Raw genomic sequence first — 16,490 nt, forward strand, 5'->3', positions numbered from 1 at the left:
GATAGTTTGTGATAAATATCCCAGAAGGTTAGCCCACAATTTACAGGTCATGTTATTGCTAATATGATTGAAAAAAGAATCATGATTTCCTTTGGTACACACTTATTGGCTTAACAAAGAAAACTTAATTTTAGGACGCGCATACATGGCGAACGTTCGCCAGGAGCAGGGTGGCAGGCGAACGTCTTCAGGTGGCAGTTTTAGTGCATTTTATGGGGGCAGGGGTGGCAGTTTTTAGAAATTGCCATGGCAGTTTCTTCCTTTAAGAGTGCTTTTTTGTCTTTTCTGCAAAAAAACTACCATCAATTGGATGAAGATCGTGTGGTTCAGAGGTGGTTCACTGGCATTTCGTTCCCAGCTGGTATTTCTGTAATTTTACTTGGTAAGTCAATATAAGGAAACATACATACAATAGGTTGGACGAAGGACGAGTGGACACATTTTTCTTATGTAGGGGAGATTTAAGTTGACACTGTTTAGAACATTCACGTGACAACATTAGTGTGCGTGTATATTTTTATTACAAGTACAACCTTACATGTATTTGAAAAGAGAAATTATTGTGCTTGTAAATTGTAATACAAAGTATGAATGTCGCCCCCTTTGTTCCAAACTTAAAGATATTCACACTTTTTCTAAATAAACTATCTTTTATGTTTAACCAAGTTTATAGCAAGATGTACTAACATACACTAGCATAAACGAGTTCATCCGCAACACGGAACCCTCATGTGCGGCGTGCGCTCGACCTGTCTCAACATTGTCATCACTAATAGACCTTCCACACCTTCCACCCGCGACTGGTGCTACGCTACTCCTAACCCGATTGATTCACTCTTTTGTCCAGTCATTTTTTCACCCATCGTAACTTATTTATCTCAACATGCAAGCATGACACTTCACCACACAATTATGAATCGGAGAAGGCCCACCTCAACGTGCAATCATGCATGAGAAAACCCACCACAACATTTAACCATGCATGGGGAAATATTTTCTATTCAATTATTCTACTTATATTCAGTAAATATTTTACAACTATACGTAATCAACTATAATAAGTCATATCTGTGTTTAATTTTGGTTCTCATGTTATGAACCCAATTTTTCATCAACCAATTCCCATGGCAATGCAGGGTATCTTCTAGTTTCAATAATTGTTTACACCAATCATGTACATATACGATACGAGGATGAAGCACCATCATGTTGATTAGCAGATTAAAGACTTAACTTCAAAAAAAAAAAGCAGATTAAAGACTTGCAAAAACTTCATTAATTTTTATTTATCACAATACAATGGATCAGATGCATGATCTGACACGAATACAAACTGCAAGCACACAACTTTTTGAAAAGCTCCAGATATTTTACATCCAACTCAAGAAAAAAAGCCACTCAGATAATTTACATCCAACTCAGGTAAAAAAAAAGCTCTAGATATGTTGCAACGTTGATATCTAAAGCCATTGGTGGTGCGATGCGAAGCAAATTAGGTTCCATCGGCACGGACTAGTTTCCTTTCCTGAACCAAAATAGTCCCATCCAATTATAGTGCATTTTTTTAGTGGAATTATAGTGCATTTGACAAACGGACGCACACCCCGTCTCCACCTTGGGCTTGGCTCATTCCGCATTTTTTGCTTCTCCGCAACTTGAATGGGCCAGCCCATGTAAAGCGGGCGCTGCTTTGTTTTTCCAAATTGTCCCATCCAATTTTCTAAAGCTTCTAGAAGCTCCGAGCGTTTTTTCGGTTTCTATTTTTGTTGTTTTTTTATATTTCCGGGAACTTTTTTTTTCAAATGTATGAACTTTTTCAAATACATGAATATTTCTTGAATGCGTGAACGTTTTTCAAATCACGAACTTTTTCTGAATATGTGAACTTTTTAAAACCTGTGGTTTTTTTTTTAACTCATGAACTTTTTCAAGTTCACGTTTTATTTCAAATCCACGAATTTTTTTTTTTGAGTTTGCAAACTTTTTCAAATCCACAAACGTTTTCTTATACCCTGTTTGCTGGAAAACCAACGTCCGCAGCCACCTGTTCCGCTTTCGCCCCGTCCCTCCCGGCCTACTATGTCCCGTTTATATTTACCCACTCCTCTTCCACTCTCCTCTCAACAACACAAAGCTTCAGCTCAATTCCCCTTCACGGTCACCAGCTAATCTGCAGCGATCAGTGTGTCCATCAACGCAGCAGAAAGGAATGAGAGGAGATATGGCAGCAGGTCCGGGCAAGGCGTCGTGGACGGCGGCGATGAGCGTGGGCGCCGTGGAGGCGCTCAAGGACCAGGCCGGCCTCTGCCGCTGGAACTACGCGCTCAGGTCCATTCACCGAGCTGCCAAGGGCAAGTCCAACGTCCGAGCCGGCGTCTCGCAGGGCAAGAAGCAGCTGCCTGCCTCTGCGGCCGCGGTGGCGGAGAAGGCCGAGGAGGGGCTGAGGACCGTGATGTACCTCAGCTGCTGGGGTCCCAATTAGTACCAGCTACCTTCTTCTAGTTCTAGCCTCCGTTAGAAGAAACCTCTAGCAACAACCACGCCGTGTCACTTGGCTGGTTTAGTTCCCTCCTGATTGTAAATGTATCACTCGATGATGATGAAATTCCCCTGCTTGAGTTCACAATGCCCTGCTTCAGAATATGGCTTTACATTCCCCTCCAATTCCAAACTGTCTGTTCGTTTCAGATTCTTTTGGAATATTATTGCTTCTAGTTGGTCACGATTAAGCTCTGCCCGTTGCTCCATTCAATGCTTCGATGGGCAGGATCGGAGAACACTTGGATGGACGGAACAAGATCGTTGGCCCAAAATAATTGATCGTCGCCCAGTTCTAAACAGACAAGTTGGGGTATTGGAAGTAAACCACTGCTCGTGTCATCGACTTGATGTGTCTAAAATCGCTACTAGAATATATATACTGACATCTCCCTGGTTTGTTATTAGAAAGATAATATCGCCATGACTGGTATTAATATCGCCTCTCTGGAGCAGAACAGGGGTTGCCATCTCTAAGCCAGATGGATCAAATGTCCTCCCAAAACTTCTTGAGGAACAGATTGAAATGGTTGTAATGGCAAATAGAAACATTAAAAGTTTGTTCCTGCACCGGCACATCGGATGTGGCAACTACCTCTCACTACCTAACAGGGTTACAGAACTTCCATGAACTTACTACTAGCTAGGATAAAATGATTGCAAAGCAAGTTAAGTAATAATTTGCTACAGATAGATGTTGTAATCTGACTTTTTGGCAAGAAACATTGATGTTTTGTCTAGACGCATACTTCCTCCGTTTCAAATTACTCGTCATGGTTTTAGTTCAAATTTGGAACGGAGGGAGTACAAATTTTCATGATGAAATTACATTTGTGGAGGTTGGGGAAAAATGAAATTGATGTTCCAAAAAAAATGTTTTCGGAAGCACTTTGGAACATCCATTTTGTTTTTTTTTCACACCTCCACAAATATAATTTCATCATGAAAGTTTGCATGCACGTAGAAAAAACATCAATGTTTCTTGGCAGAGGAATTCAGTTTTTTTTTGTGTGCATGTTTTTACCATTTTTTTGAATTTTATTGTTCATCCCAGATCCCTGGAGCTCGAGACCACATGAGTACTTTCGCACTGTTCCACTCTTCTCTCGTAGCATCTACAGCCGGCATCCAACCGGACCCCCCACTTTGTCACGTTCGGGCAGCCCGCTGCATGCCCACACGGTTCCACCTACAGCGACTTGGCGAGAAAACCGTCGCCGCAACAGTGCCATCAAACCCGCATCGGGGAGGAAAGCTGCCGGAGCTAGGCGCACTAGGGCCGGAGCTCGCCCGCGCAGCGCTGCCCGTAGCTCCCGACGCTAGCCGGGGCCGTTGTGCCGCGCTAGGCGTGCATGCGGGGCCGGCGTGCTGTGCCGCGCTGGTGCTGCAGTTCAGCCGTCGAGCTCTAGCGCCGCGTGCAGCCGACTCCTGTGCCCGCCGCACCGCGCTCGTGCCGGAGCACGACATGGCTGCCACGCCTGCGCCGCCTCGGAGCTCGCGCGCGTCATGGCCGCTGTGCTCTGGCCGTCGTGCTCGCAGCCGTGCGTGCGTGCCGGCCGCCGCAGACGCGTGCTGGCGAGCTAGCTGCAGCTGGCCACACACATGCTTGCATGCTATTGCTAGCTAGCCAGCGGCTGCTCTGTGTGCTTCCGACGGGATGGCGAGCCGCTGCGTGCGATGGCTGGCTGGCCGTCGCCGCGTGTCGGTGGGCCGCGCTGGCTGGCTGGCTGGCCGCGTGAGCTGCAGTGTGTTTTTCAGGTCATGTTGCTGTTGTGCGTGCTCTCCACTTGCTCCGACAGTGTCGCACACAGAGTGTTCGATGTTCCCATGTAGAAACAAAAGTGGAGGTTCAAGGGTGTGGTAATTTTGCAGGAAAATGAGGGGTCAAAACGGACGCATCTGGGCACTGACCGGCGCGTTCGAGGACGTTTGAGGGGTCAAATTAGCTTGGTGCCACTGTAAATGCTCGAAGTTGTTACCCTATACTCAAATGTGGTGGTTTTGCGTAAATACCTCCCGCGTGGTCGTTGTGTATAAGCAGTGGAATTTGGTCTTTAATGTGAAGAAACTCAAAAGATAATTTGCTTGACTTAAATTTCACAAGTACCAAGAAGAAAACGAAGCTAGACAGAAATGCACCGAATATTTTGCAAGAGCTAATTCAGTTATGCTCATAAATCTTGCCATAGCGATCTATACCTTTTTTTTCGATTTGGTCTGGTTACAACGGACAAAACAATTTTGTGCCATAAATAAACAAGACAGTATGACCGACTCATCAATCAAGAAAATAAAGCTCAAATGATAAGTGTCACACGTGTGGCAATAAATAACACCGCCTTGACGGTTTCACAATTAAAATTGCCATCTGAAGAAAAAAACAAAATTCAGAAACTTGCTATCCAAACAAAAAGTTGCCATGCTTCATAACTTTGTCGTTTGTCTTCAGATAACTAAATGGGGCTTGCTTCGGTAGACCCCCCCCCCCCAACAAAACATAGAAGGGCAAAATGGTCATACGGAAGAAACGTATGCCCACCTCGTATTGTACAGTTGTGCCGGGCATACGTATACCGCGCGCATGGCCAAAAAAAACGCCTCAATCTACTCGCCCGCCCAATCTTCTCGCCCGCCCCATCTGGTCGCCCGATCACGGTAGTTCCAACTGGTCTATCACCGCCGCCGCGGATCGCCGCCGTACGAACCCCGCCCGACGCCGCCCTCGCCGTCCCAACTTCGTCCGTCGCCGCCTCGCACCGTCATCGTCCGTGGCCGCCTCTCACCGTCCATCCCAACGTCGTCCATCGCCGCCTCTCAACGTTTGTCCCAAAGTCGTCCGTCGCCGCCTGTCACCGTCGTCGTCCGTCGTCCCTCTCACTGTCGTCCTCCGTCGCCGCCCTCGCCGTCCCAACGTCGTCCGGGGCCGCCTCTCACCGTCGACGTCCGACGCCGCATCCGCACCACGGTCCCCCCCCCCCCCCGCCGCGGATCCTGCCAAGCATCCGGCCGGTTGATCGTCGTGCACGTCACCGCCTGAAGGCCGTCGTCGAACGCCGGCGACGTCTACACCGCGGGCCAAGGTTTGTCATCTAAACCTAGCGGGCATGGGGCGGGCATGATGGATAGAAGTGAGGGATAGTTCATGCATGTACTGATTTAGGGTTTAGGGTTCATCAAAACCTCATGCCGCAGCGCCGCCTCTACGGACTACCGCATGATTTAGAGAACTATCGTTGCTTTGGGCATGATGCAGTGTACTAAACCTAACACACGATGTTTTGCAGTTCTGTGAGTTAGGCGTGTTGACATGGACGAAGAATCCGCATTCGGGAGGGACGAGAATGATACTGATAAGGTGACTAAGACCGATAACGAAAATTTGAACGAAGATGATGAGAGCAGCGACAATGATTCCGTCTCGTCATATGATATCTTACCTCCGGATGATTTTCATAATAATGAACATGGCGCAAATAGTGAAAACGTAAGTGGCGTATATTTTGATTTTATTTTTGAATTTGTAAAGTATGGCATGGCTAACTATATATCCTTGTGTACAAATTTGCAGGAAGATGTGGATGTTGACAATGTGCAACATAGTTGGCAGGAATCATTTGCAGATAACTTGAGCCAGGTTAGTTGATAGATGTTGTACATCGGTCAATACTATGATTTAAATGATAGTAGTTGACATATATATTTTGAAATGAATGTTGTAGGAGGAGTCAGATGGTCCTAGCGTTGATCACGATGAGGGAGAGATCGATATTGAGGAGGCTCAAAGGCAGCAGAAGATGCTTGAGACACATTGGAAGGTCATGGCTATGACCTTTCGGTCGCAAGGGGATGCATACATATTCTACAACAATCACGCCAGAGAGCACGGGTTTAGCATCAGGAAACAGAAGGTGAAACGAGGTGCTTCGGGAATGATACGGTACCGGCGGTTTCTTTGCTCCAGGGCAGGGAGGAGGCAGAGCAAGTTCATAACCATGGAGGGCCGCAAGCGCAGGCTTCGACCGGAGACTCGTTGCGACTGCGGTGCACATATGGTGGTGAAGCTGGACAGAGAACGTGGCGTTTGGTTCGTCGCATCATTCGTGGATGATCACAACCACACGATGGCTCGGCCCGACGAGGTTTGTTTTTTGTGGTCACACAGACGGATTGGAGATGGCCAGAGGGCCGAGATATTGGCGATGGAAGCGGCCGGGATAAGAAAGCATATTATAATGGACAACTTCATCAGCAGATACGGTTCGTACGATAAGTGCGGGCTTATCAGGAGGGACATTTACAATCTTTGTTGCAGAGAAAAAATGAAGCTCATTGCGAAGGGTGATGCAGAGACGGCAGTTGGCATTATGAGGAGCAGGAAGGAGAAGGACCCTGAGTTTTTTTTAGTATGTGCGTGACAAGGAAGGGCGACTGAAGAGTATGTTCTGGTGCGATGCACAGTCGCGGAGGGACTATCAGGACTACGGAGATGTGGTCGTGTTTGATAGCACGTATAAGATGAACAGATACGGTATGCCGTTCGTCCCCTTTGTCGGAGTTAACAACCACCGTTGCACCACAGTGTTTGGTTGTGCCATCATTGCTGACGAGACGGAAGGGACATACGTGTGGCTGCTACAGACATTTATGAAGGCAAACTGTCAGGTGAAGCCAAAGTCAATAATCACAGACGGTGACGCTGCAATGATCCGGGCTATTCGGACTGTCCTTACAGATGTTTTCCATCGTCTTTGCTCCTGGCATATCGAGAAAAATATGCAGAGGCACCTGCATTACAACTCACTGGATGAGTTCAGATCGCTCCTGTACTATGCCACCTCTCAAGCTAACTTTGAGCAGAGATGGAAAGCTTTCTATGATAAGTGGAAGACGGATAGAACTGAAGAGTGGCTTGACAGGATGTACAGGAAGAGGAGACTTTGGGCAGCTTCATATCTTTCCGATGGGTTTTTCCTTGGTATGCGAAGTAACCAGAGGAGTGAAAGCCTCAACTCCTGCCTTCACCTTCACCTGGACTACGGTATGACAATTGTTGATTTGGTGGTGCATTATGAGAAATGTATAGTTCGCCTGCGTGAGAACGAGGCGTACGATGACTGCGAGGCATTCCAGAAGGAACCACCGTCGGTTACTGAATATAAGGCCCTTGAGGAGCATGCCGCCAAAGTATTCACACCTGCTAATTTCTACATCCTGCAAGATGATTTGCATAAGATGGGTCAGCTGGAGATATTTGAGACGCTCGTGGGAATTGGGCTTCAGACATTCATGGTGACATGGAAGGATAACCACAAGTTCAGGTACAATGTTGTTTATGAACCAGGTAACTCAGAAGAAACTATTACATGTAGTTGTCTTAGGATGGTTCGGAAAGGGCTGCCATGCAAACACATTCTGTTTGTTCTCCATCATCTGAACTTAACTGAAATACCAAAGTGTTGTGTCCTGCATCGGTTGTCCAAACATGCGAGAGATGGGTTGCCTGTGCAGCGGAAGAGTGATATGTTTGGATGGGGTTGGTCAGGGCCATGGGAGAGAGAACGGTATAGTGCAATAACCATTAAAACCGCAGAAGCTGCTCATGTTGCAGCAAATGATCCCTTCTTGTTCGACGAGTTGATGAAGTGTCTGGACAACATAATAGCGCAGAAAAATATTTCAGAGGAACTTATAGGAAGTAGAAGGTATGCTATGCTTAAGAAGGAGGCAAGTCAGGCACAACAAGTTGAGCCTGGTATTGGTGATCCTCAGAAAGTTTCGACGAAGGGTGCACCTAAGAAGGGGCGGTCAAAGGGGGGCCCCGACGTTACAAAGAATGGTAGGCCAAAAGATTTTACAGAGAAGAAAAGTGGTCCTTTGTGCAGTCTGTGTAGTCTCCCAGGTCATAATAAGGCTACATGTCATTTGAACGAGAAGTAAGATGTTATCTTCTTATTTTTGTTATGTTGCTACTTTGATTTTACCAACTATATTTGCTCACCCATTTCTTTATGTTTTGTTCAGGAACTGGGCGTAGAGATGCGGCTAGGTTTGTAGGAAGAATAAAAGTGGTCGCATGAACCTATGTTGTTTTTTATTCGTACGTGTGTGCAAGAAAACTTGATAAGATATTTGTTTATGTTTTGTCAAAAGATTTATGTAATAAATTTGGAGATGACATTGCATATGTTATACTACCTGGGCATGATGATGATTTTGTTTGCTGTTTGCTATCTGGGCATATATGTTGTACTACCTGGGCATGATGATGATTTTGTTTGTTGTTTGTTGCTGTTTCCGGCCGCTCCTTCTGTCAATTTTTTTTCAAAAAGTGAAGTTACAAAAAAATAGCCCAACCACCGCTGCTAGGCCCATAGTAGCTTACAGAACGTACCCAAATCAAGCCCAAAGGCAACTCGGGCGTCTGATCGAGCCAACTAGCGGACCCAGCAACGGGGTCCAACGGGGCACAGGAGAGTAGTAGCAGAGGAGTTCGAAACAGGGGGCGGAGGCAGCTATTTAAGCCGCTCCTCGCGACCTCCCGCTTCCGAGGTGGGACTAAAAACGGCGATGGTGCCCCGCGTAGGCGACGGGAGGGGGCGTGGGCCGGGGGAGGGGGCCAGTGGCGGCGTGCCTTCATTGGGCCAAACTGGGCCGGCCCGAGACAACGCAAATTAGGCCTCCTGAGCCTTGCGGCGACCGCGTGCAGCGTTGGGCGCAATGGGGGCGCCATCTTTAGTACCACCTCGGAAGCGGGGGGGGGGGGGGGGGGGCGCGAGGAGCGGCTTAAATAGCTGCCTCCGCCCCCTGTTTCGAACTCCTCTATTACTACTCTCCTGTGCCCCGTTGGAACCCGTTGCTGGGCCCGCTAGTGGGCTCGATCAGCCGCCCGAGTCGCCTTTGGGCTTGATTTGGGTACGTTTTGTAAGCTACTATGGGCCCAGCAGCGGTGGTTGGGCATTTTTTTATAACTGTTCTTTTGGACATTTTTTGTAACTTAACTACTTGCACAGAAAGGAGCTGCCGGCCGGTCAGGATGCAAATGGCCAGTCCGCTGGACGTTTGTGGGACTGCCCGCACTGACCACCACTTTTTATGTGGGATTACAAAGCTGACATACAAAGGATCATTGGAATACAGGAAGTATGACAAACAAATGGCAGTACATACAAAGTTAAAATGGGAAACAGTGGATAATATTAGCCCACATTGAAAATGGCAAACAGTGCATAATACAAAGTGCGAATATAACATGTTCAAAAATCATCACCCACAATGCTGCAAATAAGAGTGATATTGTAGCAGACCACATCACATTTATTTAGTTGCGAAACATGCTAAACCATGCCGCAGATATGAGTGATATTGGAGCAAATACCGACCACTGCAAATAATGAGATGTCTTAATATGTAAATTGTATCAAGTACCGACAACGGCACGTTTATTTAGTGGAGATAATAGCCAACACCCCATCCTCCGACTCATTTCTTCTCCATGATCTTGAGGATCTTCTCTTTCACTACTTCCTTTGTGTTGCATTCTGAAAAAAGTATTTCAGCTAGAATGCGTCCCCTTGAAGCATTAACCTCATCTTGATCGAACTCAAATGTCCAATCATCTCCGTCCCAGTTTTGAACGCATTTCACCACGAAAAGACCACAAGAGACTCTGCAAGAAACCACAAGTCAATTATTGATGGATCAGACAAGTACATACTAATTAAACATTTGGAACATACCCGTCTGTTTGTGACGGCATATCGTACTCCCTTATTGGCCAGGATGATACGTCAGGATGTTCCGTTTCAATAAGAGCATTCACCTCCTTTGTATCATTTGCTATTTCTGCCCTCTGAAATAAAAATGACAAATTCATATGAAGTACGTTTCGAATAACTATATATTGTTTTATGTAACGTTGCAAGCTTACCAGCTTAGCAATCGTTGCAAGAACTCTTTTGCTGCATTTACCAGTAGAGTTTAAAACTTGAAACTCTTTTTTCTTGTTGTGCATAAGAACTGTTATCCAATGATTTTCTTCCACATGAAAAGGAAAGTATGCCTACAACAAAGTTTATTCATGTTGGTGTACACACAGATGTACTACGAATGAGCATACTAAACTGAAGTACCTTATCTTTGATGAAATACTCTTCACTAACTCTAGACACCATTTTAGTTTGGTTTGTGAAGTGATCCATAAAATGCCTCTTAGAGTTGTTAACCTTTCCATCAGCACGAAGAATAAGCCAGTGGGACACCCAAGATGATAATATGTGACGGTCAGCACGAGGATTATGGGTCTGCATATGGTTGCAATAACTATTGATGACCTACAAAATAACATAACATCAATACGCCTATTAGATAATTTATGTATATGACATGTACAACTTAATAAATTATTGACAATACTTACACCGCCATGCAACCACTTTTTCAAATGATGGCTTCAAGCATTTCAGGTGTAGATGTTTCCCCACCAATTCCCGTCATGTGCACGACAGTTTTGCTGCAAAGCTTCTCTGAGTCTGCCAGTGTCCGGATATAAACCTTCGCGGCCTCTATGTGATCCTCATTAATGTAATCAGTATTAATCATAGCAGCTCTTACACCAAACAGACCTAAAATAGTAAGAAACAATGAGTTAATAAAGTGTGAATGCAAGTACAGAAGTATGTTGCAAGAATAAATTACCTAGCACTTACTTTTCTTTGCACGTTTACGTCCACCGTTCTGCTGGTAAGGTGAAAGACAATATTTTGACTGTTTCCTCTTGCGTTTCCCATCATTCTCCGGAGTGCCATTTTCTATGGTTTTCCCGGTCAAAAATCAATAAAACACTGGCAGGACGTGACGCAACGTTCGTTTTGTATCCGTTTTCGTTACAACCTTGTGTGGGGGCCTACGTTGGCCGTGCCCACGTGTACGCACACTTTGGTCCACTTGAATGCATGCGATCACGTAGCCCCAGTGCAACCAGCTACTTTTCGGTCTGCCGGAGAGGGGGTTCCCAACTACGGTTTTTTTCCTACTCCGTCAAACGTCACGTAACTTTTTCCACACGTTGGCATCACCATCCACAGCGCCCACGCCAATTTGCATATTTTTCCGACGCTCGATGCATTTTCTATGGTTTTCCCGGTCAAAAATCAATAAAACACTGGCCGGACGTGACGCAACGTTCGTTTTGTATCCGTTTTCGTTACAACCTTGCGTGGGGGCCTACGTTGGCCGTGCCCACGTGTACGCACACTTTGGTCCACTTGCATGCATGCGATCACGTAGCCCCAGTGCAACCAGCTACTTTTCGGTCTGCCGGAGAGGGGGTTCCCAACTACGGTTTTTTTCTACTCCGTCAAACGTCACGTAACTTTTTCCACACGTTGGCATCACCATCCACAGCGCCCACGCCAATTTGCATATTTTTCCGACGCTCGATGCATTTTCTATGGTTTTCCCGGTCAAAAATCAATAAAACACTGGTCGGACGTGACGCAACGTTCGTTTTGTATCCGTTTTCGTTACAACCTTGCGTGGGGGCCTACGTTGGCCATGCCCACGTGTACGCACACTTTGGTCCACTTGCATGCATGCAATCACGTAGCCCCAGTGCAACCAGCTACTTTTCGGTCTGCCGGAGAGGGGGTTCCCAACTATGTTTTTTTTTCTACTTCGTCAAACGTCACGTAACTTTTTCCACACGTTGGCATCACCATCCTCAGCGCCCACGCCAATTTGCATATTTTTCCGACGCTCGATGCATTTTCTATGGTTTTCCCGGTCAAAAATCAATAAAACACTGGCCGGACGTGACGCAACGTTCGTTTTGTATCCGTTTTCGTTACAACCTTGCGTGGGGGCCTACGTTGGCCGTGCCCACGTGTACGCACACTTTGGTCCACTTGCATGCATGCGATCACGTAGCCCCAGTGCAACCAGCTACTTTTCGGTCTGCCGGAGAGGGGGTTCCCAACTACGGTTTTTTTTCTACTCCGTCAAACGTCACGTAACTTTTTCCACACGTTGCTTTGACCATCCACAGAACGCACGGCAATTTTTGGTATTTTTTTACGTCCGATGCATTTTCTAGGGTTTTTTAGGCGAAAGTACCCTAAACCGCTGTCCGGACGTGCCGCGACGTGTGTTTCTTGTGTGATTTCGTTCATATCATGCGTGCAGGACTAAATTCGGGATGCGCACACACTCGCAAAATTTCGTTTCATTACATGCATTCAATCACGTAACTTTACATTGAGCATCGTTACTAATTTCTTATGTTTTACCATATATTCGTGTACAAATGCATCATCAAATCAATACTCTCAAATGAAATGGACAAAACAAATTTCACTCAAATTTCATTCAACATAGATAAGAGATTTTACATACTCGAGCGAACTCGATGATGATAAGTTCGTACATAAAGTCTAGTTCGTACATAAAGTCTAGTACTTAGGCTTAGAACGACATAACCAAATTACCTAAACAACACACTAAAAAAACTACTCGGCGTCGCTATCAACGAGGTTAATCACGGCCGGGCCGTTGCCGCCGTCATCGTCGCTGCTGGACCGGTTCGCGACGTCGTCCCAGTCCACCGGGACGTCGTCCGAATCCTCTTCCTCCTCCGCCGCCGGCGCCTGCTGCCACTCCGGCAGCGCCATCGCCGCCTGCTGCGCCGCCTCCTCCTGGGCCTCCAGCGCCGTCGCCGCGGCGGCCTCCTCCGCTGACTGCGCCAGGATCGCGATGAGCCCGGGCGTGTCCTCTGGGTCGCCATCCTGCTGGAGCGCCGCCTGCTCCGGCGGGATCACAACGTCGGTCGGGGCTGCTGGGGCGGGGGTGGGAGCGGGTATGCACCCGCGCGGCTGGGAGGGCCCGGCTCCACCAGAGAGATCACCGACAGGGAGCCCTCGGGCGGCGCGCTTGAAGGCGCCGATGACGTCGTCGAACCGCTTGCCCGTCCAAAAACGGCGGCGGCCCTTCCGGTTGTAGCGTCCCCCGGGGTGCGCGCGAAGCTCTGCCTTGGTCGCCGGTACGCCCTGCGTGGGGAATCCGTCCGCGGAGATCCTCCACGGCCGCGGCACCTTCGCCGCCGGCGGCACGTAGAGGCAGAACCGAGCGAGGTCCTCCGTCTGCCCCAACATGAGGCTCGACGGCCAGTGGCCACCCGGTGCCGCGCCGTCGGAGTCCGAGTCGCTGGACGCCATCCCGCGCAGATCAGTGAAGAGAACGCGCGTGTGAAGAGGGAGAGGAGGGATGGACGGGCCGTGTGACCAAACTCGCCGCGCAGGGCGGGTTTTATAGCGCCGGGAATTAATGCGCGGCAGGTGAGGCGCCGTGGCGGGGCGGAGCGGGGCATTAAACTGCGGCAGGGAGGCGCCGGGCCGCGGCAGGCGCGGGCGTGCGGCAAGCGCGGGATGGGACGGGGCGGCGCGCGGAAGACGAGATCCCATGCAGTCGCGTTGACCGCGAGGCATCGGGGCACGCGGGGCAGGCGAGGCGGCAACCGGCAGCGCGGCAGGCGTGCAGCGCGGCAGCGGGCAGCGGGGGGCAGGAGGCGTCGGGGCAGGCGAGGCGGCAGCGGGCAGCGGGGGGCAGGCGGCAGCGCCTCAGCGGGGGCGGCCGACGCGACGCGACGCGGCGGCTGAGCAGCGCCGCAGGCCGAGGCGGAAGCGGGGGCGGCCGACGCGGCGGGCGAGGCGGAAGCGGGCGGCAGGCGGCAGCGGGGTGCAGCGCGACAGGCAGCATCGGGGCCCCGTAACCGCGCCATGCATGCATGCATGCATGCCTATCTGCGCGTACATAGCGGGGTGGGCGTGCAATCAGCGTAGGAAGTGGGGGACGTGGGGGTGGGCGCGCTGGCGGGGCGACCCGGCCGGAAAAAACAAGGCGCGTATACGAATACGTAGACATTGCGATTGGGACAGCGGGCGGGCGGCCTCTTTCCGATTTTTGCCCATCGTGCCCTCCGTTATGAAGGGGTATGGGACAATTTTAGCCGTCCTTGTGTTGGAGGGGGTCTACCGAAGCGGAAGTGTACCAAAGCGAGGGTGCGGAGAAGGCAAGCAAGGTGAACAGAAAGCACCCGGTTTCCTGTAAAACCAGCGCCGCCAGCCACCCGTTTTCCTCCGGCTCCCCCGTATATAACCCCGTCCCACTCCCACGCTTCCTCCCATCAACACAAGCATCGAGTCAGTTACTCAGTTTTCAGCCCAACTCCTCCGCTGCTACAAAAATCCAGACTCACTGCTAGCTAAATACACGGATATCACACAGTTCAGGGCTCCAAGCAGATCAGTACAGTTTCCAGTTTTCCCAGGCGAGAAGAAGGGAGGATCATGGCAGGTCCAGCGAAGGCATCGTGGATGGTGGCGATGAGCGTGGGCGCCCTCCACCGGGCAGCCAAGGCCAAGGCCAACGTCAGTGGCAGCGTCTCGCAGGGCGCCAAGCAGCTTCCGGCCTCCGCAGCGGCGGCGGCGGAGAGGCGGCGAGCGGAGAAGGCCGAGGAGGGGCTGAGGACCGTCATGTACCTCAGCTGCTGGGGTCCCAACTAGTACCTCGGCTTAGCAATAGGTGTTTCTTCTAGTTCTAGCCTCTGTTAGAAACCTCTAGCAACAACCACGCCGTGTCACTCACTTGGCTGGTTTAGTTCCCTCCTGATTGTAAATGTATCACTCGATGATGATGATGATGAAATTCCCCTGCTAGAGTAGTGTCAAAAACGCTCTTATATTATGAGACGGAGGGAGTAGAAAAGAGGTTTACATTGCCCTCCAATTCCAAACTGTCTGTTCGTCTCAGATTCTTTTCGAATACTATTGCTTCGAGTTGGTCAGATCAGAATTAAGCTCTGCCCGTTGCTCCCTTCGCTGCTTCGATGGGCAGAATCCTCATCGCATCAAGACCAAGTAGGCCTGGAGAGCATGAAGTCACCCAGAGTGATATACAGACAAGTCGTGGTAGTGGAAGTAAAACCACCGCTCGTGTCATCGACTTGATGTGTCTAAAATCGCCAGAATATATACTGAAATCACCTGGCTTGTCAGAAAGATTACACTCCATGACTTCCTCTTCTGTACTATGACCATCGCCTCTCTGGAGCAGAACAGGGGTTGCCACCTCAAGCCAGATGGATCAAATGTCCCCACATCTTCTTGAGAAACAGATAGAAATAGTTGTAATGGCAGACAGAAACATTAAAAGTTTGTTCCTGCACCGTCACATCGGATGTGGCAACTACCTAACAGGGTTACAGAACTTCCATGAACCAGCTACCAACAGTTTGCTCAGCACCATTTGCACCGACAGCCTAGTGACCTCCAAAGAATGAAGAGGCAGTTTTGATAACGATTATGAAGTAAAAAAGCACCATGGAGGCTACCTAGCAAAAAGGTCATCTCTGACACTCTCAGATTCATAGAAGAACTGGAGCGATGAAATTGCCCATCTCAGCAGACGAGGTCCACGAGGATTAACGTATACAAAGAAGTATTAAGATAAAATATATGATACTGCCTTCAGTTTGGTATGTGTATGCTAATTCTCTCATGTTCAAATTTCATTAGTAGACCTCAAGTTCCATGGTAAACATGAACTCTGTTTATTTTAAAGGTGAATTGATAAGGGAATCATAAAAACTTTGTACTGGTGCAGGCATTGCAGAAATTTTGGCAAATCGTTTATGACAGGATATAATCTCCTGAAAAGGGAACTTACTACTACTAGCTAGGATAAAATGATTGCAAAGCAAATTAAGTAACAATTGTACAGAGAGAACAAGCAATATTCAGTTAATGTTTGAGCAGAAAGCTCGATTTCTCCTCTATTAGAAATTAACTGAAGTCCTATAAATCATTTGAGCTAATTTGTCTAATGATTGGAAAGTCCTAACAGCCACAGTACACCTTGTGACACGAACAGTCGAGAAACAAATCCCCGTAATTTTACTGGAA

The 16,490-nt window shown here is 48.5% G+C and overlaps 2 protein-coding genes across 3 annotated transcripts; both read left to right on the forward strand.

The window, feature by feature from the left end:
* The first annotated feature begins 1,665 nt into the window (after window positions 1-1,665).
* LOC109748110 (uncharacterized) lies at window positions 1,666-2,820 on the forward strand. Its single transcript, XM_040401150.3, has one exon. It carries the CDS (start codon window positions 2,210-2,212, stop codon window positions 2,480-2,482), a length of 273 nt encoding a protein of 90 aa, XP_040257084.1. The 5' UTR covers window positions 1,666-2,209; the 3' UTR covers window positions 2,483-2,820.
* A 2,177-nt stretch (window positions 2,821-4,997) lies between these two features.
* LOC120974746 (protein FAR1-RELATED SEQUENCE 5-like) lies at window positions 4,998-8,766 on the forward strand. 2 transcript variants are annotated; one of them, XM_040401151.2, is made up of 3 exons: window positions 6,107-6,172; window positions 6,258-8,471; window positions 8,560-8,766. In XM_040401151.2, the coding sequence occupies exons 2-3, from the start codon at window positions 6,976-6,978 to the stop codon at window positions 8,570-8,572; spliced, it is 1,509 nt and encodes a 502-aa protein (XP_040257085.2). In that variant the 5' UTR covers window positions 6,107-6,172; window positions 6,258-6,975; the 3' UTR covers window positions 8,573-8,766. The 2 variants fall into 2 exon arrangements, with proteins under 2 accessions (XP_073365769.1, XP_040257085.2); XM_073509668.1 differs by having other exon boundaries at window positions 4,998-8,471.
* The last annotated feature ends 7,724 nt before the right edge of the window (window positions 8,767-16,490 follow it).

The sequence above is a fragment of the Aegilops tauschii genome, chromosome 2 (assembly GCF_002575655.3).
Source record: "Aegilops tauschii subsp. strangulata cultivar AL8/78 chromosome 2, Aet v6.0, whole genome shotgun sequence".
NCBI classification, from domain to species: Eukaryota; Viridiplantae; Streptophyta; class Magnoliopsida; order Poales; family Poaceae; genus Aegilops; species Aegilops tauschii.